This window comes from Mytilus californianus, unplaced genomic scaffold (assembly GCF_021869535.1).
Source record: "Mytilus californianus isolate M0D057914Y unplaced genomic scaffold, xbMytCali1.0.p SCAF_22, whole genome shotgun sequence".
Lineage (NCBI taxonomy): Eukaryota > Metazoa > Mollusca > Bivalvia > Mytilida > Mytilidae > Mytilus > Mytilus californianus.
In genome coordinates this window covers 1,968,037-1,988,987 of record NW_026262671.1, presented here as the reverse complement: position 1 = coordinate 1,988,987, position 20,951 = coordinate 1,968,037, and the positions used below count along the sequence as shown (strand labels likewise).

General features: G+C 31.2%; 2 protein-coding genes across 2 annotated transcripts in view; one reads left to right on the top strand and one right to left on the bottom strand.

The window, feature by feature from the left end:
• LOC127732095 (tubulin epsilon chain-like) overlaps positions 1 to 20,882 on the bottom strand; it is a 32,386-nt gene extending 11,504 nt beyond the window's left edge. The window contains exons 1-5 of the mRNA XM_052241148.1: positions 20,772 to 20,882; positions 17,334 to 17,407; positions 16,065 to 16,184; positions 14,598 to 14,713; positions 12,193 to 12,314 (exon numbers count right to left, since the gene is read on the bottom strand). Coding sequence (XP_052097108.1) covers positions 12,193 to 12,314; positions 14,598 to 14,713; positions 16,065 to 16,184; positions 17,334 to 17,407; positions 20,772 to 20,796 — 457 coding nt within the window. The 5' untranslated portion in view covers positions 20,797 to 20,882. The remainder of the gene's footprint in view (positions 1 to 12,192; positions 12,315 to 14,597; positions 14,714 to 16,064; positions 16,185 to 17,333; positions 17,408 to 20,771) is intronic.
• LOC127732097 (tripartite motif-containing protein 2-like) lies at positions 1,922 to 6,449 on the top strand. Its single transcript, XM_052241151.1, has one exon. It carries the CDS (start codon positions 2,123 to 2,125, stop codon positions 3,410 to 3,412), a length of 1,290 nt encoding a protein of 429 aa, XP_052097111.1. The 5' UTR covers positions 1,922 to 2,122; the 3' UTR covers positions 3,413 to 6,449.
• Positions 20,883 to 20,951: the final 69 nt, after the last annotated feature.

Here is a 20,951-nt window from a genome sequence, read left to right as displayed (position 1 = left end):
TTCCTTGGTATATATATATATAATTATCACTTATTAATGTAAGGTATCTGTGATTATCCAATGCCCTCTTCACCTTAAGGAACCTTTGCATCACTACTTTATTTAGTTATGAGATTAGTCAGTTTTACCTTGTCCAATTTCATTTTACAAATAAGACCCATAAGATAACATCAGAAATCTATAATGTTGAAATAAATATGAATGCTTTTTGCATGACAACATCTATGTATTGGTCATGTCACCATAAGATAGGTTTTAGTCATGCTGTGGGGGTCAAAATAGATAAGTGTGGTGTACTTTTTAAAGTTGAATTAAAGAATAGCTAATCAATGAATTCAAATATAGAAAAATATTCAACGAGTGACCGAACAACACATTAATTCACAAATGCGCATAGCGCATGAGTTAATTGTCAGTGTTGTTCGGTCATGAATCAAATATTTTTTGATATTTGAATTCTTTGATTAGTTATTCTTTTTATTACATTGACAATGGGCTTTTTAATGGAATTAAAGTAGAAAATGTAAGGAACTATATCTTTTTCTACACATTCACAATTTGTTTTGATGAGATGTCTTCAACAACGTCTTGACAACACCTATTGTCGATGACCTCAGAGGAGTGAAATAACCGAGTTTATTTCACATGTGAAATTATCAGTTGTTATTTCACTGAGAAATCAAGGTAATTCATGGCGACCAATGTAAAAAATGTATTTAAATCATCCTATTTACTATTTCACTTGTGTAAAAAACTAGGCTGACGATCGAAAAATGTCATGTGATACAACTTTTTCATCCATGTTGAAACAACATTAATCCTGGAACTTTCCTATAATTCTACAGTGTTTATCTATGACTTGTTGTGGGTCTGCCATTTTCCATTGTACCCTTTTCTTCTTGCAGCTCTCCACATATCTTTTTCATTCATCCCGATTGATCCAATTTAAGAAACTACTGGATTCATATATATAGTTCAATTTTATTTGGGTCCATAGTGTTTTAAAGAAATATTTGCCACTGTATATTAGATCATATAAGCAAGGATTTGTATAGTGACACAAATCACTATACAAATCCTTGATATAAGGCAAACAATAATAAATGAATTATTCAATAGTATGATTATCAGCACTACACTACAGCGCTAGGTCTTTCAGTCAGAAGTTGGAAATTTTTATTCTAATCAAAATGATTAATTACTGAGAAAGAATTGTACATTCTTGCAAGATTTTCTACTTCACCGAACATTTCAAAACTATTTACCAAAATGTTGTTATAAATTTTCTAATTGAAACATCAGTTGAAATCTACTCAACATATCTGCAATATTCACTTCAAGATTGGTTTTCACATGGTACACACTTAGTTCTTTTATATACAATGTATTTGATTTCGAGTTGAAGCGTCGATCAACAATTTAGATAGATTTAAGTGAAAAATTTTAACCTGCCCACCCGTTCCCTAAATATAATAGTGTGTTATATTATGATCTACTAGTTTAGGGTTAACTCTATGCAATTACATTTTTAGAATTTCTACCTTGATAATTCTTAAAATTGTTTATTGAATTGAACTATTGTGTTGTGTGATACCATATCATCAGCCTAATAAAATGTTTTTATGATATTTTCATGATTTGGAAAGTAATTGATTTCTTTGCAATTCTTTGAAGCTACTTTAGTGAAAAATATTAACATATAAATTCATAATGAGGTACGTGATGATATTCTATAGTTTGTTTATCAGTGTCGGTCTTCAGCTATACCTTTACAGTCATAACATGTTGGCAATCGTAACTACTCGGCCATTCTCGCTATGCAATACAATAATTTCTTCGTGCAACCAGAAAGGCCGAGTAGTTCCGATTGAACATGTTGGGTTTTAGTCATATTGTAACGGTAAAAAAATCTGTTTACCTCCCTTAATTTCTTTTTGATTTTATTTCTTTGGCATGTTGGTCAATAGAAAATCATATTTACACGTGTTCACTGTTCAAAATAATTAAAAGTTGAGTTAACTAGACTATAACAACGCCAATAGTCAAAGACGAAAAGGGCTTCCTCTGAAAGGGAGGTTAAAGTTACGGCGGAAGTTGAAGCGCATATCCGAAAATAAACAACATGGCATCTTCCAGCCAGGGACAAACTGTTCCACAGAAAACTTTACGTTCAAAGATAAAAGACGATCATTTAACGTGTGCCATCTGTTTAGGAAATTATGATCATCCGAAAGCACTATCATGCTTGCATACTTTCTGTGAAAATTGCATCAGGGGCTACATATTCGGCAGAAATTTTGACAAAGTTGGCAATTTTCCATGCCCCGAATGTAAGCAAATCATACAGATTCCCGCGGGAGGTGTTGAATCTTTCCCCGATAACTTTCATATCAAAAGTTTGTTGGATGCTCTTTCAACTCCGGCACGTCCCGCCCCTCCTAGATCAATGACAAACCCAAATGCTGAACCTAATAGCAATCAGTTTACAGACCAAAGGGGGGCAAGTGGTGATCCGAATTTATACCCATCACTTCAACGCTCTGATAGCGAGAAAAAAGAATATGTCTTTGTAGGAGGGGATGAAATGATACTTAAATTTGGACAGTTTGGTGGAACCTTGACAGACTTTCATAAGCCATACGATTTAGCTATTGGCCAAACTGGCCAATATGCAATATCTGACAGAAGTGGCTCAAGAATACTAGTCTTTTCAAATACCGGAATATTACTAAGCCGAATCACTTGTATGAATTGCAAGATAAGTGGACTCACATTTATGCGAGATGGAAATATTCTTGTAGCCGTTGCAAATGCTGGTTCATCAATTATGAGAGTTTATAATATGGACGGGAAACTTTTGGAAGACATCGGAGAATTTTATAGATTCGCTAAACCGAGTGGAATAGGTATAAATAGTAGTCATCAAATAGTTATTTCTGACTTAGAAAGTCACACAATAATGATTTTCACAGACAAGAGAAAATTGTCCACCAAATTTGGAAGTAAAGGTTCTGGGGAGAAAAGGTTTCTTTCCGCAAATTTCATTGCTATTAATCAGAAAAATCACATTGTCGTTTCTGATTGTGGAAATAATTGCATTCAAGTGTTTGACAGTACAGGTGAATTAAAACATAAATTCGGGAGCACGGGTGAAGGTCACGGTCAACTCTCCTGTCCGATGGGAGTTGCAACTGATAGTCACAATAACATTATAGTGGCTGATGCCGGAAATTTCCGAGTAGAAATTTTCGACAAAAAGGGCAAACATATCAAGTGCCTTGTTGAAGATACAGACTTGATAGGAAATGAAGCAAAGCCATTAAATGTAGCAGTGACCCATAAAGGAGACATTGCCGTTTTGCTTGTCGGTGAACAGTTTGCTGAAGTCAGAGTTTTTAGATGGAATGGCTGAAATATATACTTGATAATATTTTATAGATTTATTTTGACAACTGACAATCTTTAACTTTAATGAATCAGAAATAAATGTATTAAATTAAATAGTATTAATAATAAACATGCATAATGTTACAAATAAAAGTATACTTGTACATGTATGCATTTGTTAAACATTACATTGTAAATTATTACAGTATATATGAGAGAAGGTATAAACTCTTACAAATGGAGTTACACCATTTAAAAGAATCAGTATTGATGTTTACCATATTTACTACAATATAACACAAATAGAAAACATCCTAGGTAGGCCTAAACCATGTCATAGTTTACAAACATACATGTAGCATGGAGGTGTTCACATCTGATTTTCAACAACCACGCTTATTTTGTATAAGTATAGTACTTTATACTAAATACTATTGTTTGTGATGATAGTACAAAGGACCATACAAAGTTTTCATGAGAAGAGCATGTATTTGGCAACCTTATTTAAATTCAACACATTTAGCATCAAAGTGTTCACTAACATAACTAAGGCTTAAATAAAACAAGTTTTTATTTCTGATTATCTGACTTTTAAAAATTACATGTAAACGAAAATTTGAAGGAAAACATTATCTTAAACTTTTTTTTCTGCAAACTGTAATAGAATTACAGGATAAATGCATATTTACCAAAGTCAAATGAAAGTAGTCAAGAGCATTAAACATGTTAAAGAAAATGAACACTTTCATAGAATATACAGGTCTATTTTAAGGTTGATACAACACATGTACAAGCAACACAATATATATTTTTCTTTGCTTGAAATGAAGTTGTACTCAAAGTAATATGTTTCTGTTTTCATGATTTTCAGATTTGTTTTAAAATAAAAATAAAAAATGTTCAAATACACAAACTTTAAACTATGCAAACCCTTTGATATTGTTTTTCTTGTATTTTGTCATCCTTAGCCTGGAAATCACTGTTTTGTACAAGCTGAGTTTTAATATGCAGTCAAGGGACACATGTAATACTGATACAAGTTAAATAAACTTGAAGATGTAAGAAATATATGTAAGAGTTAATATGTCAAATTTAAATTTTATTTTCAATGTTGAAAAATCTCCCCATTCCATCATTTTCATTGCTTATATTGTATATATATGCTTCTCAAAAACTTTACCTCAACAAGTATATTTTTTTACAACTCTTAAAATTTTCAAGGCTTTTGGGGGACATTAAAACATGCCTCAAAATTTTTTTTCTTTATAATTTGCTTAAGAGTTTTATCTCAACATGCTCAATGACTAAACAAAGAAATCTACTGTGCACATATTTATATATATATATATATGTTATAAGTATTTCTTAAATACATGTACTGTAAATTCAGAAATTTATATATTTTTTTTTATTAATGCCAATATGCCAATAATGGGACTTGGCTATCGTGATTATCTCAATAATAAGAACCCGCATTCTGATATCTGATACATATATCTGTATGCAGATTTTCTGTAAATCGCAACAATTAATCTCGCTTTTTTGTCCATTCTTCAAAAATCGCAATAATAAATGCACGCAATATTAATAATTTATAAATTTACAGTATCCAGGTATCAGAATGAAATTTTGATTCTCCATGATTGAAATATAATTTATATCAGAATACTAAGTAAAAACAGACAATTAAACTCTTTATAACAAGAAGATAAGTAGTGTTTATATTTAACATCCTACACAGTAACTTGAGTGGAGGTTAATTTGTACCAAATATATCCAAAGAGCTTATTATTGGTTGAATTTTAAATATTTATTGATCAAACATAAATAATTACTGTAACTTATACATTGTAGATAGATGTAAATAACAATATTTCATAATTTGACATGAGCATTAAATATTGTTACTGAGCCATTGTACATGTATCACATATTTGTAATGTATACATGTATATTTTGCTTTCATTTGCCATCTACATGATCTACACAAAAAATGTCATTGATTTATGAACATGATGAATTGATTTACCTTTTCCTTATAAAGCCATGAAAGCTGATGAGAAAGCTATAATATACACAATTAATCATTACTGCAACAATTTTTGTTGGGAGTTTACAAATTATGTTAATGTTGTGCAAATTATGTTAATGTTGTGCTTATAAGTATTAAAATCCCAGGTTGGATATTTTATTGATGAGTACTTTGAGTAAGAAGCCAAAGTACATATAAATGTCTTGTTAGTGTAATATTTTTTGACTGTTTGACATGTTTTCATGTGTATAATACTGTCATTGTTTGACATCTGCCTTGCATTCAATCTTTTTTAAAAACATAATTGTTGAAAGATGATATGAAGTTTTACTGAATTACCCGAGTTTCCTTAAGCATGTTAAGAAGGGATCTATTTGGATATTGTATAGTCTTTTCATTGAACATATTTACCAATAAACATGTACATGAGCAGAAACAAAAAATAACTTTAAAGATAGTTAATTGAGTAATGTTGAATACATGTATTTTGAATTCTTCCTCGCTATCAATTTCAAAAATATTTCTATACCATAGCTACATGTAGCATTGTAGCCATGAATATTTAATATATATTTCTGAATGAATTTTCATAACAGGACACTGTACTCTTTGAAGTTTTAAAAGTACAGGCATGAGTTTTTTGTACATGTACAAATGTACATGTTCAGTTGATTAAACATGCTGATAAATGCCTTGTTTTAGATTTTTACTTTTGTCATGTTTGTGGAACCTAAACATTGTTAATAGGTTTATTTCAGTGCATATCATTTGGAAATGAAATAGGCATTCATTTGTGGCATTCATTTCTACTGTACATTTGTGCATGAACTGAAATAGTATATCTGTGATATTATGTACAATTTTTCCCTAACTTTTGGTGCCTTTGAAGTACAATGTGATATATATTTTCTAACATTTTTTTCTTACAAACTGTTTTTTTTGTATTTGTAACATGTGCCTTCATATACAGTGTATATGTTGTATGGTAACAGTAAGTTTTTCTCTCGATTAAAATTAAATGCAATCTAAATGTCTTTTGTTTTTGTGTCATTGGGTTGTAGAAACAACTACACCAGCGTAGATTGATCTTGCTGGAAGACTAATAGGTAATCTTTTTATATTAAGGATGTTCGCTACTCTGTTTCAAAATAACAAGCTTTTTGAAAGACTGTTATTTATTGATACAATATGAATAAAGGAACTAAAAAATAAGAAAAAAATGATGGGTCAGTGTGCTTGTTTTCGACATATAAGCCTTTGAAAATTTGGCGGGAAATGATTCTCTCTCTAGATTTTTCATACTTTTAACATTGTCCGCTTTTCTCTTTTAAAAACTATGAAAAAATAACAAGGATTTTGTAAGATTTTCAAATATGGCTTTTAAAACTATATGTAATAAATTTATAGAAAGAAAAGTAGGGGTTAGTGGACATAATTTTTTTATGGCAAAACATGGATAAAACCAGAGGATTCCAAAAATCTGGCAAAATTTCTAAAACAAGAGGAGCGAACATCCTTATGTTAACTAGAAAGATTTGTATAAAAATGAGGAGATGTGGTATGAGTGCCAATGAGACAACCAAAGTTCAAATGAAGTGGATGTGAGCAATATAGGCAACCATCCTGCCTTCAACAATGAGAAAAACCCATACTGAATAGTCGGCAATAAAAGGCCCTGACATGAAAAATATGAAACAATATTACATTTGTATCATGACAACAGTGTCATCATTTTAATGCAAAATATGATGATAGATCAGTGTTTTAGAGTCCAATGGCAAATAATATATGTACATATATATCAGAACAAGAACATGCTAATGTAGTGTGAATATGAGCCAATTTTCAAGTCCTTGTTTTGACACCCCCTTGGATCAAATCCACAGTCTCCTGCACTCTTGACAAGCCCTCTACCACTAAACAACTGAGGCAGTCAAAATAACGATGATGAAGATTCATTGTATTGATGACCGTGCACCTAGAGCTGTTCTACACTTTTCCTAGATTAAGAGCTCAATAAATATAGACATCTTAATGTAGATGGAACTATGACATCATCTTAAAAGTCTCCGTTTTTGTGTCATTGGGCTGCTGTTTCATTCCATATATACCATGTATGCCTTACACAAAAAGGAAATGTGGTATATTTCACAATGGCAATGGGACAACTATCCATCTGAGTCTAAATGATGTGGATGTAATCAAGTATACATGTAGGTCACCCTAAGGTCTTCGATAATAAAAAAAAAAAAAAAAAAACCCATACCAGATACTGTAAATTCAGAAATAAATGCAAATAATAAGACTGGATAAGTAATGCAATAATAATACTGATAAGTAATGCAATAATAAGACTGGATAAGTAATGCAATAATAATACTGATAAGTAATGCAATAATAAGACTGAATAAGTAATGCAATAATAAGACTGGATAAGTAATGCAATAATAAGACTGGATAAGTAATGCAATAATAAGAACTCGCAATCTGATATCATAAAACATGTATCTGAATGCAGCTTTTTCTGAAATCACAATAATTAATCTTGCATTTGTGTCTTTTCATAAAAGATCGCAATAATAAATGCACACAACAATTTCTGAATATATAGTAGTCAGCAATAAAAGGCCTAACATGATAAAATGTGAAACAATTAAAAAGAGAAAACCAATGGCCTGATTACTGCTGATTATGGCAGCCAGCAACAAAAGACAACCCTGACTTCATTTAATATGTTTAAACCATGACTAAACATACATGTATAAAGGATCACTCATGAAATTAAGAAGATAAGGTAAGATTGCCAATGAGACAAATCTCCACCAGAGACCAAATGACGTAGAGATATACAACTTTAGGTCACCTTATAGCCTTCAACAATGAGCAAAACCCATACAGCAGGGCAAGCCATAAATCGCCACGAAATGACAAATGTAAAACAACTGTATTAAGGTTGGATTTAATAAAAATTTCGGAAGGGGTTCCACAGAACCCTGTGTCCCGCCTGCGATTGCTGCTGTCAGTGGAAAAGTGTAATGTTGCCTTAAAAAGTGAGTCCATTCATCAGCAAAATACAGAATTTAAGAAAAATTCAAACTTTTTCTTGAGATGCTATTTCATGGTCTTGAGGATTAGCTTCTGTCCAAGTTTCATAACAATCCATGAAGGTTTACAAATTTATCATGTCAAAAAAGTTGAATCCACGACTGTCTGTAAATGTTAACCGTAAAAAACTAAGTCCGTTTATTAGAAAAATACTGAAAACGAAAAAAAAAATACACATAAAGCTTCTGGCTTCTGCAAAGTTTCATAAAATGTTTGATAAAGTAATTGACCCCCGACTGTACCTATTTGTTAAATGTAAAAAAAACTTAAGTCCATTTATCTGTAAAATACTGAAAAATGAAAATAAATATTTTCAAAATTTTGCCCTGGATACTGTCTTTTGGTCATAAACAAGCTTCTGTCCAAATTCCTTTAAACACTTTGACTTTAACTATAGACTGAACCTAAATGTTGACACCTCTGACAGAATATAGGATCGCTATGTCTTGCTTTTGCGACATAAATGTCGGAAGCTCGATAATAATAGATGTGTGTCTTTTGGAATTGAAAAAAAACAAAACTCTTGTCTGCCATTAATGTAATGGAATCTCAATCTGAGAATTACTTTTCCTGAGGCAGCCACAGGTATAATTTTACAAATTTATGAATATATATCTTTTTTTCTCATCACAACTTTATATTTAGGGAACCAGGATTAGTATGCTTACAGTGCAAGAAAAAGACAGGATACGGTGAATTGATTCGTGTCAATTAACTCTTAACATGCTTTTTCTAAAAACAAAAAAACGGAACAAAACTTATTGCTGTTCTACATGCCAAAATCTCTGAAGTTTTTATGTTGATACCTTGTCAGACATGAATATATTAGGTTTTGTTCACTAGTCCATGTCATTTTCACACTCAGGTTTATTTTTTAGAATCAGTCTATACATCAGGTGCTATACATGAGCTTACAATTGCTGCTTTTTTGCGGAAAATTTTACCTCAAAAAGCAAATATCTTTATGTAATATGTCCTATGATGCATTTTTCCCATTATGACCCTAGTTCAAACAGGGTCTCTTGTACTCTAGACAGGTCACCAATATTTGGTATGTAAATTTGTTGTAAAAAGTATAGTATATTTCAGACTGTAATATATCACTGACCAAATTTTTACACTCCAGTGGTTGGGTTAAGTTTTTCAGGATTAGGTTTGTTGAGTCAATGAACTGTTATCTAAATTCGGTACATGTTTGTGGATTAGTTGTATGGAGTTTAACCCATTTTTATAATGCAATGGACAATTTAATATAAAAATAAGGAGATGTAGTATGTTTGCCAATTGCACAATGAGGCAACTATTCACCTGACACCAAAGGAAGAGGAAGTAAACAACTCCCCATTCGTACTGCCTTCAACAATGAGCAAAACCAATATGGTATATTAATATATAAAAAGCCCCGACATGACAAATGTATAACAATTCAAACAACTGTATGGCCTTCAACAATGAACATAACCCAAACCATATAGTAAGCTAATAAGGCCCTGACATGACCAAATGATGAACAATTCAATGTTGGGTCACATAATTTGATATATGCTTGTGAATTTGTTGTGAAGTGAATAGGTTCATTTTGCATATGGTCTGAATCTATTTTCATAATGCAATGGACAGGTTCAATGTTATTATATAAAAGAGATGTTATATGATTGCCAATGAGACAACTATCCAATCCAACAGAGTCCTAAAGTCGAGAATGTAAACAAACTTACTATAGGTCACCGTATGGCCTTCAACAATGAAGGTTTAATTAGAAAGCTATAAACCCTAGCATGGAAAAATGTGAAACAATTCAAAAGGCAAAACCAATACTTGAATAGCCTGATTAATGCTAAAAACAGTAAACAAAAAATATGGAAAACAGCATCCAAGGAAACCACTGAATTACAGGCTCTTGATTTGGGACAGACAAATAAAGAATGTGGTGGGGTTAAACATGTTTGTGGGTGCTCAACTCTCCCTGAAAACTTGGACAGTGGTGTAACAGCACAACATTAGAAATAACTGGAAAAGTTTGACATGTCATATCGGCACAACAAAAACACAAAGATTTTAATAAATATTCATATTTCATGTATCTCAGAAATTATACATGATAAGTTAACAATATTAATTTATGTATAAATACATCAAACAGGTTAATTTCATTGTCCTTCAAATAAGCAATATTGCAACAATTGACATGATTGAGGCATTTTAGAAGATTAACTTTTGTTTTCCACAGTGAGAGCATATTCAAATCACAGATGGTAATTTCAAATCTATTGCATTATTAGATTTCGGACAGAAAATAAAACAGTACCCTTATAGCTTTTATTCATTCTGAAAATAACTGCAAAATCCTGGATTATTTATTAAACTTAGAAAAAGAACATTCTCAATGAAGAAATGTTTAAAAATTATAAATATATAGATTTCTGCTAAAACAATTTGATTAAAATGTCAAAAATTATCCACAAAATGACTGATTCTCTGTCTGGAAGTAAAAATAAATTGCCAGAATACATTACCATTATACGATTCAATTGTAAAAGGCAAACAGTTCACAGGTTAAAAACTGTTTAAACAAAGGAGAAGTTTCTCTAAACTGAATACAAATGGACAATACTAGTGTCCAAACCTGTGGTCCCCTTTAGCCTAAATGACAAGAAATTAGAAATAACCTAATGTTTAAGTATACTGCTATGAATAAGTAATGGCCCCAAATATGACAAAAAATAAAGTAACTGCTGTGTACAGCAAGGATGTGAAAGTATTGATCAAGATTTTTTGTGGAAAAAGGGAGACAATCAAAACATGAATTTCTTACAGATTTACACCACACAAAGGTGATTCAGCCAAAAATTACTTTTGCTGGTGTTATGTGATTTGCTGTAAAAGAGGTGGTTGCTGGTACTGTGGATTCATTTATTTTCGGGGGAACAAATTTTCGTGGATAAGGGAAAAATTGTTTTAGTGGATACTGTGGATTCATTTATTTTCGTGGGTACCAATTTTCGTGGATTGATAAAAACATGCATTTTCGTGGATATTTAATTTCGTGGTTTTACCAAAATCTGCATACAACCCTAAAGAAAATCGTTGAACATTTGAATTTGTGGTTCACCTGTACCCACAAAATCCACGAAAATTGGTATCCAACGAATAATAATGAATCCACAGTATTCGCCAAAGTCTGTAGAAAATGTGTACTTCGTTGAACATTTAAATCCACCAACATTGGTATTCCACAAATAATAATGATTCCACAGTAATTGAAGGGAGACTTAAGACACTGTCATTTATCATATAAGGAATATACTAGCATTCTCTGTGATTGATTGATTGATTTGTCTGTGTTTAAAAGTTACTTTCCACACTTTTGGCTATATCATGGTGGAGGAAGCAATCACTGTGCACATTTAAATTAAATAACTGTGGATTCATTATTATTCGTAGGATACTAATTCACATGGATGTTAAATTTTCAATGAATTATAAATTTTGTATAAGCTTGTATGCAGAATTTAGCAAAACCATGAAACCAAATATCCGTGAAAATATTTTCCTCAATCCACGAAAATTGGTACCCAGGAAAATAAATGAATCCACAGTGTCTGTTGTGTATTGTACAATTTGTTGTGTATGTACCGTAATTTGTTGTCTTAAGTTAACAATTTTACCTCCTCCCATAGAATGTAATATAAAGAAACACTGTAGACAGTCACAGAACTCGGCAGCTCTCCTAATAACATCAGATAACTGTTCTTTATACTGTGTACCATACATCTTATGTCCAACAGCCCTAAATAAAATTAAATATAAAAATCAAAACCTTTGATTTAAACTATAATAGTTTTTGTATTTACAACTGTAGATCACTGTACAATCAACCTGTATCATTTTGAATCAAAACTACTTATTTTGTAAAAATCTATTTGTTTATATAATACTATAAATTTAGAAACCATTGCAAATCTTTGACTATGGGGGGAAATGTGAAATCTAATGTGATTGCAAAAATTTTATGAAGGAAAATCAATACCGAAATTATGAATGTGAGGTTTTATTATTTCGAATCTGATACTGTCGCATTTTTGCATTAAAAAAACATCGCAATAATTTCTGAATTTATAAAAAATAAAAAAAATTAAAATGTACCTGATTTCACATACGTACATGAGCTTTATCACAAGGTTAGGGGTGTGTGACATGATGTGTCCCAAGATTTGTTCGAACTTTGAGATGAAAAATATTACTAGTGTAGGGTGCTGTTTTATTGCAAACATCATTTAGTAATTCTATATTCTCTTGTTCTGGCCAGTTTGGTGAATCAACCCCATGTTAAATTGTACAACTATCAACACTCAAGGAGAAAAAGCGACGTTAAAACAACTGATTTTTAGGGAAATCTGAACAATACCTTCCAAACACTCTTTGTTTAAGTTATCTTTTTCTGTATAACTATCATAAATTATGCCTAGATTACATTAACAAGTCATCCCTTATGGCTTCAGAAGTTCTGCAAGTAGCAATACACAGAACATAGTATTAAAACAAAGATACTAGTTATAGTAAATCCTACCTTACCATCCATCTCTCTCTTAATAGTATATTTTTTTTTTAAAAATGGATCTGGTATTCATGCACTTTTAATATTTGCTAAAAAAAGATGTATCTAACTATGTGTGACATGTATTTAACAACAAGAATAGAGTTATCTCCCATAGTTTTGAAGCAGATTCAAATAAAGCAATTATATATCTCATGGAATTTTAGTGATTTGTAATTGTCAATTTCCCTAACTTTTTAATGAATATTGTCAATTTTCCTAACTTTTTAATGAATATTGTCAATTTTCCTAAAATATTGTCAATTGTCCTAACTTTTTAATGAATATTGTCAATTTTCCTAAAATATTGTCAATTTCCCTAACTTTTTAATCAATATTGTCAATTTTCCTAACTTTTTAATGAATATTGTCAATTTTCCTAACTTTTTAATGAATATTATGGTAAAAGTAATAACATTTAATCAAACAATAATTATTACATTCTTAAAATTTATATATATTTTTTTAAATAGTTAACTCCCTTGGTTTGGCAATATATTTGAAGACATTCTTTGTTAAATATTTTAATGGAATTATTTTGAATTTAAAAAAAATACCATTGTTCAAAAGATGTGAAATTATGAAATAAAATAATTACTGCATAAAATATACTTCAATTGTTTTAACAGTACTATTATTAGGAGTTCCATTAACTTTTCTTGCAATATTATAAAAATAAGGAGATGTGGTATGATTGCCAATGAGACAACTATCCACCAAAGTTAAAATGAAGTGGAGGTAAGCAATTATAGGCAACCGTATGGCCTTCAACAATGAGAAAAACCCATACCAATTAGTCTGCTATAAAAGGCCCCAACATGAAAAGTATGAACAATTCAATAGAGAAAACTAATGGCCTAATTTATAACAAAACAATTTACAAAAAACAAATATGACAGTTGTTCGTTGTAGAGAATTTTTCTAGTTAAAGCATGTATAGATTTGCAATATTTATCCATGATCATGATTAAAATTCAATATCGAACAGATTTTCATTAAATGAATTTTACATCGTGCATAACATAATGCCAACTTCATTTTAAAATGCTGTCATGGTCAGCTTAGATCACTGAAAGACATGCTATTTAGGAGATTTACACATACAAAACTAGAATGGTTGGCTGAATCTGATTAATAAACAAATCCTGTGTCCAAACTTTGCGTACAAGGATCTGAAAATGCTCTGTATAACTTTTTGTTATAACCTTTCATGATCATCTGGTTTTGTCAGATTAATTCACACCTTCAAAAAACTGAAAGCTGGAATTTCATTGACTGATGTAATAATTACCAGAACAGAAAGTAAAACAGAATCTTGTCAGATCCTTGTATGAAGCAAAGCTTGGACACAGGATTTGTATTTTAATCAGACTGATTGGCCAAGAGCTAATGACAATATTTTATCCCAATACAGCATACTACAACTGTCTCCAAATGCTGCTAGCATACTACATAGAAGATGGTTAATAATTTTACCAATTATTTCCACAACCAGACACATCAGTTATCAACTGCTGAAAGTCAAACACTTCTCTTAATGGTCCCTTCATCATTTCACTGACAACGCCCTCTTCCATATCAACTAAAACAGCCTGTAATAGACATAATAATTGGTTATTTCAAACATCATTTGTATCACAGGTGTCATATTATGAACATAGCATCTATCATCATGATCATGTTAAACAATACAATTTGTAAGAGTCAAAATGATAGTTACTAAATCAAATTTTATGACCATAATTTTTGCAGTTTTAGCACATCATATGTAGCAAGCAAAAACAGTCTGTATTGAAGTAAATAAAAACTATTTGTGAGTTTGATTTTCTGTTATCTTTTTAGTCAAATAGATATAAGGTCTTATACAAATAAACATGATAAATGTTGTTTTAAAAATGCATTATTGAAAATAACTTAAAAGAGGAGTGAAAGATACCAGAGGGACATTCAAACTCATAAATCGAAAATAAACTGACAACGCCATGGCTAAAAAAGAAAAAGACTAAAAGACAAACAATAGTACACAAAACACAACATAGAAAACTAAAGACTAAGCAACACGAACCCCACCAAAAACTGGTGGTGATCTGTCTGTAAAATGTCTTCTCAATATACCTATGAGGTTATACAATTAAAGACCATAGAAAATTGATGAGCATTTCCTGTTGATTTCTTTTTACCCAATAACTCATATTTTTGGTACATCAATTGTTTGGGACCTTCTACAACATACACAGCAATTTATAGTTACATCAAACACTCTACACAAGACTGTTTTGGTGCACAAAGTATCCTTCGATTTTTAATTTTAAGAGATATATGATGTGCATTTTACAAAAATACCACTTTATAAAACAACAATAAAAACATGAGTTCCTCCAATAAAAGGGAATACATGTACCTATCCAAGATCAACGAACCTTACACAATTGGAGACAACTCTTGTTACTGAAAATGAATAAGAGGCAGTAAAGGTTACACATCTGTAAATATAGACATATTGATGCAATTTCTCATAGGAACTCTTTTCATGCTTAGAACTGTGCCACTTTTACTATGAAATTTCATAAAAAATTATATCCTGTAAAGGAAAGGTCACATGCGCTACTATTTTTTGCAAAGGACAAAATGAAGGGTTGTACAAAATTTGTTTAACATTTATATGCCTTGACTTTTTCAAAGTTTAAGCTTATACAAAATTCTGTTCTACTCCTCCCTTTTTGTTTGAGTCTTTCTGAAAATACAATTTGACAGCTATCCAACTGTATTTAAACTGGTAAAATTCCCAAGTTGTGTCTCTATGAGGTTAAACACAGAGATCATATCTGGGAACCAGTCGGCAAACAAAACCCTATATCTATGAATATTAAGTTTCTCTCCAAAAGAGGGGTGGTTTGTGAATCAGCAATATTTATAAAATAAAAACTTAAATTGTATACAAACTCTAGCTTTGAGTGCTTTAATCTTTCCTTTACCACTACCCATTGGTATGTTGGCTGGATCATCATATCGGGAATCAACATTTCTGAAAAAGCTGCTTAGTGATTCATCATAATTACCACTCTACAAAAAACAAAATTAGATTCATTGAGATTCCTGTACATTTTGTAATAAAATACCACGGCTTCATGTTTATTTGTGACTTGGGGGTACTCTTTTCCATGGATTTCATCAGTTTGTCCTTAGTTGCTGTATATCATATTTGTTTTTTTGTTTATTGTTTTGTTCATAAATCAGGCCATTAGTTTTTCTAGTTTGAATTGTTTTACATTTGTTATGTCTGTGCCTTTTATTGATTGTTATATGAGATATGGGTTTTGCTTACTGTTGAATGCTGTTCAGTGACCTCTAGTTGCGCATGCTAACTTCTACATCATTTGGTCTCTGGTGGAGAGTGTCTCATTGACAATCATACCACATCTTCTTACTTTATAATGTACATGAACATTGAACATCCAATTTAAGTGTTCAACAAAATACAAATTTCATATGCAGAACTATAAAAATGAATTAAAACAAGACACAATTGTGTCATGTAGCCATGACCATAGAATCTTTTCCTAGTCCACAAAAATTGGTATTGTTTTGTATTACATATACTACAGAGAAATTCATATGCAAATTTTAATAGTAGCAGTGTTCATCCTATTAGCAGTAGTAAAATCTGTGCTTTAATTCACTTTTGTTGTTCATCCAGATACAATGCATTTAATAAACAAGAATGTGTCTATAGTACACGGATGCCCCACTCGCACTATCATTTTCTATGTTCAGTGGACCGTGAAATTGGGGTCAACACTCTAATTTGGCATTAAAATTAGAAAGATCATATCATTCGGAACATGTGTACTAAGTTTCAAGTTGATTGGACTTCAATTTCATCAAAAACTACCTTGACCAAAAACTTTAACCTGAAGCAGGCACTATCTTTGGTCTCTTGTGGAGAGTTGTCTCATTGGCAATCATACCACATCTTCTTTTTTATACTATCATTTTCTATGTTCAGTGGACCAAGAAATTGGAAGATCATATCGTAGGGAATATGTGTACTAAGTTTCAAGTTGATTGGACTTCAACTTCATCAAAAACCCTTGACCAAAAACTTTAACCTGAAGCGGGACAGACCGACGAATGGACGGATGGACGAACAAACAAACAGACGCACAGACCCAAAAACATAATGCCCCTAGGTGGGGCATAAAAGAATGAGACCTTGTTAACAGCTGCATGCTCTCTTAATGCAAGATCCCAGAATCTACAACCAATCTGATTTCCACACTGTCCAACTGAAAAATAGAAAAATATTTATGTTGATCATATTTAAAATACATGTACCATTAAAGTAAATTATCTGATTGCCAGTTGGATGGCAGATGAACACAACAACTCAGGTAGACTTTTTTTGGATTCCACTTTTAATAGGAGCTTGCAATGTATTGCCAAAAACAAAAAAAAGGAGTATCAACTATACCAACACCATCTTTCTGACATAAAATTGAATTTTTAATATCTTGGTGTCAAAATTTTTAAATTTCATTAAACCAGATTTTTATTCTGTATGTTTTCTTTTTTTTTTTTTTTTTTTTTTTTTTGATCAACAAACCCAGAATATCTGTTCCTGAATTGGAGCCCATATTGCATTTACCTATATTTCTGTTTAGCGACCATTTGTTAAGTCGTTTTTGTCAGTCTGACTGATATGTTTTCACATGGTTTTACACAATACTTGTGGACAATTTTCAGAATTAATTAGTGATTGAACAAAAAAATTATACTGCTGTTCCAGTGAAAAAATAATTTGCTGATTTTTTTAGTGAAAACAGTTAGGGTAGGCTCTAAAAAATTATGTTCAGTCAGGGTACAGTACACACATACTTTTTATTTGACCTAACCATTTTTAGGGCATGTAGGGCAGCTGTAGCTACATGTAATCCAATTGAAATTGAAGTATTCTTACATGTCTAATGTAACAACATATTAAAATTTGAAAAGGATTGGTTGAATGGTTTATAAGTTATTGCAAAGAAAATGGTTTTTATTGTTATAAAGGGAAGGAAATGTAATTGTTTATTAGAAGCAGACGTTAAGACTTAAGTAACAAATTGGAAAATACATTCTATGTTGATACATGTATATATCTAATGTTTTAATTATGCTTTGTCAAGATAACTATAAAAAGGAGAACCCTAGTTTAGTTGAAGCGTATACCAACTTTCTGTTGGTGAATATATTCCGTGAAACAATATATGCTGCTTGAGTAGCCCTTTAAAGTTTCGACCTTGGGGAGTAAATGGTACCCAAAATGCTTGATTCCAAAAAAATTAAATAATCACATCCAAACAGTCATAGTCAGTTTGCACTATAAAGTGATGGTTTTGGGGATTTTATGCAGTCATTGGTGTCTTTGTTTCTCATACTTATGTTTGTTATAATGGAAAAAAATATTACATGATAATTGATTTGATTCTTCTAATTGGTTTTCTTTCTTTCTTTCACGAATGACATATCATGCATATTATCATTTTCTATTCTCTGTTATAAAACAATATATACCATCCAACATGTCCAAGCAGCAGTGTCAAATGGAAACGTTAAGTTAATGCCTTTTAAATCATAAATTTTTGTCAAGTAGTATTCCTTTTCTAAACAGACTTCTGTCAAAAAAATTTATGCATATATAAATATGTAAGAACAATATGAAAAAGTCTGGCCGAAACGACTGTGGACGAACTGGTATTGTGGACGAACTGGTTGTGTGGGGTGAAACGTCTCGAAAACAATTACAATTGAAGAATACATGTAGTTTCGCATGCAAGGAATGACGAAAATTTATACAAATTCATAATAATTTAATAACAATTTAAGTGTTTGAATACACAGAGTGTGATTAAAAAATAATAACTTATACAGTCAGGGGACTTATTGAAATAAGTGATTTTTAAATCACTTATTTAAGTAGCAAATTCCAAGTTTTGTCACAAATTGTGATTTTGTAGTTTTACCAAAATTTTAAACACATAGGTTTAGATAATATCTTTTCATTAGTAAAATTGAAAAAAATGAACTTTTTGCTTCTTTTAAGCAGCAAGGTTTATACCTTTGATGCAATCATTTAGCTGCAAATTCTATTTTAGTTGAAAAAATGCTATAAAAATGGCTTTACATAATGAACTGATACTTTCTTAACAGATTTTTCCCCGCAGTGGGAGTATTTTTCCTGTAAAATTCAAGGTTTCATCTTTTAGATTATGTAATAAAATTCTACTGTTCGCGATCAAAATTTCACTGTTCGGGGGTGTTGAAATTAGTGGGGGTTATTAAAATAAAGATACTTAAAGAAGTGATTTTTTGGAAGGAAATTGAGGTATGATACTTATACAAGTGATTTGTATGTCATGTATGTCATTATCCTAGATTTAGTACAAGGTCATCACCTGACATGACACAGTCATCCTATCAACACAGATGTTGGTTGTGATAATTTTAGCAACATAATTAGTCCCTGGATCATAAGTATTCTATATTTAAAGACACCTATATGATCTGGTACCTATTGTTGGAAAAATAGTTCAACTAGACCTCCACAACACTCAAATTGGAAAAATACTATGCGAATTAAGAACAGGCTACAACAGACTAAACAAATACAGAAACCAATTAGGTCAATCCCTCACGCCATATTGTGAATGTGGAGAAGAAGAAACAACACTGTTGTGAACACTATTTGATATACTGTCTGAGATACCACCAAGAAAAAGAGGACTTAAAAAGACAACTGGAAATAGTTAACATTCCACTGGACATTCAATCACTACTTTCACCATCAAAGAGAGAAACATATATGAAAACTGCACAAATTATAGGGGAATATATATCTAAATCAGGGCGTTTTCAAGAACTAGCAAGTCCGGATACCCGATCCTGCGTCTAAACTAACTTTTCAAAGTACTACATGAGAAATTACCAGGAGAAATGGTGCACCGTATGAGGAATATTCTGTACAAGAGAGACAAGTCGTGTCAATTTTTGACCTTAGGATCAGGATCAGGAAAGCTACAATAAAATTAAATCACTTAGTCTAGTGATTAATTTGTTCTACTTAAATAGGTGATTATTAAAGAAAGACAACTCTTACTTCCAACCTTTATGGACATAATGTTACTTGAATCAGTGATTTAGAAAATCACTCATTTAATTTTAAGTAAGTCCCCTGACTGTTATAGGTAAATGTTTTGGTTTGAATGTGTTTATTTGAAGCTGAAGAGAACAGCTGTTGTTAGCTGTACCTTTTCAAGTTTTAGCTGTTGGTCTTTCATATGTGGGACATGTATATTCTAGTTTGGGTCGTACTAGTGCCTGATTTGCTAGAGATTGATTTTATTTCAGTGTTTGCAATTTTTGAATTTCGTGATTAAGTGATTTATTCCCATTTGATACTATGTTGTCAATATGTGTGTTCCATTTTAGATTAGATTGTTGTGTAATTGAATTATTCCGAGATTTTTTGCAGATGTTCCTGATTCTAGAATGTGGTTGTGAATGATGTGATTATGCCTGTAGACTGTAGTTATTTTTCTTTTGTGAGATAGTAAGATTGGTACATTTGTCATCTAACTTTTTGTGAGTTTCAAAATTGGTAAATTATTTCACCTTGAACAACAATAGATTGTGTCATTGTGATTCATGTCTATAAAACTGCAAAAAACTTGATTGTTTTAAAATATTTTTCATCGCCAAAGAAGCTTTATTGGTTAATTTGCAGCTTAATACAAAATGCACACCAACATTGATATTAAACGTTCATATGATAAAAAAGTATAAAATAAAATA

Excerpts from the sequence above, each read along its gene's own strand:
- LOC127732097 (XM_052241151.1), top strand. The coding sequence starts at position 2,123 with ATGGCATCTTCCAGCCAGGGACAAACTGTTCCACAGAAAACTTTACGT.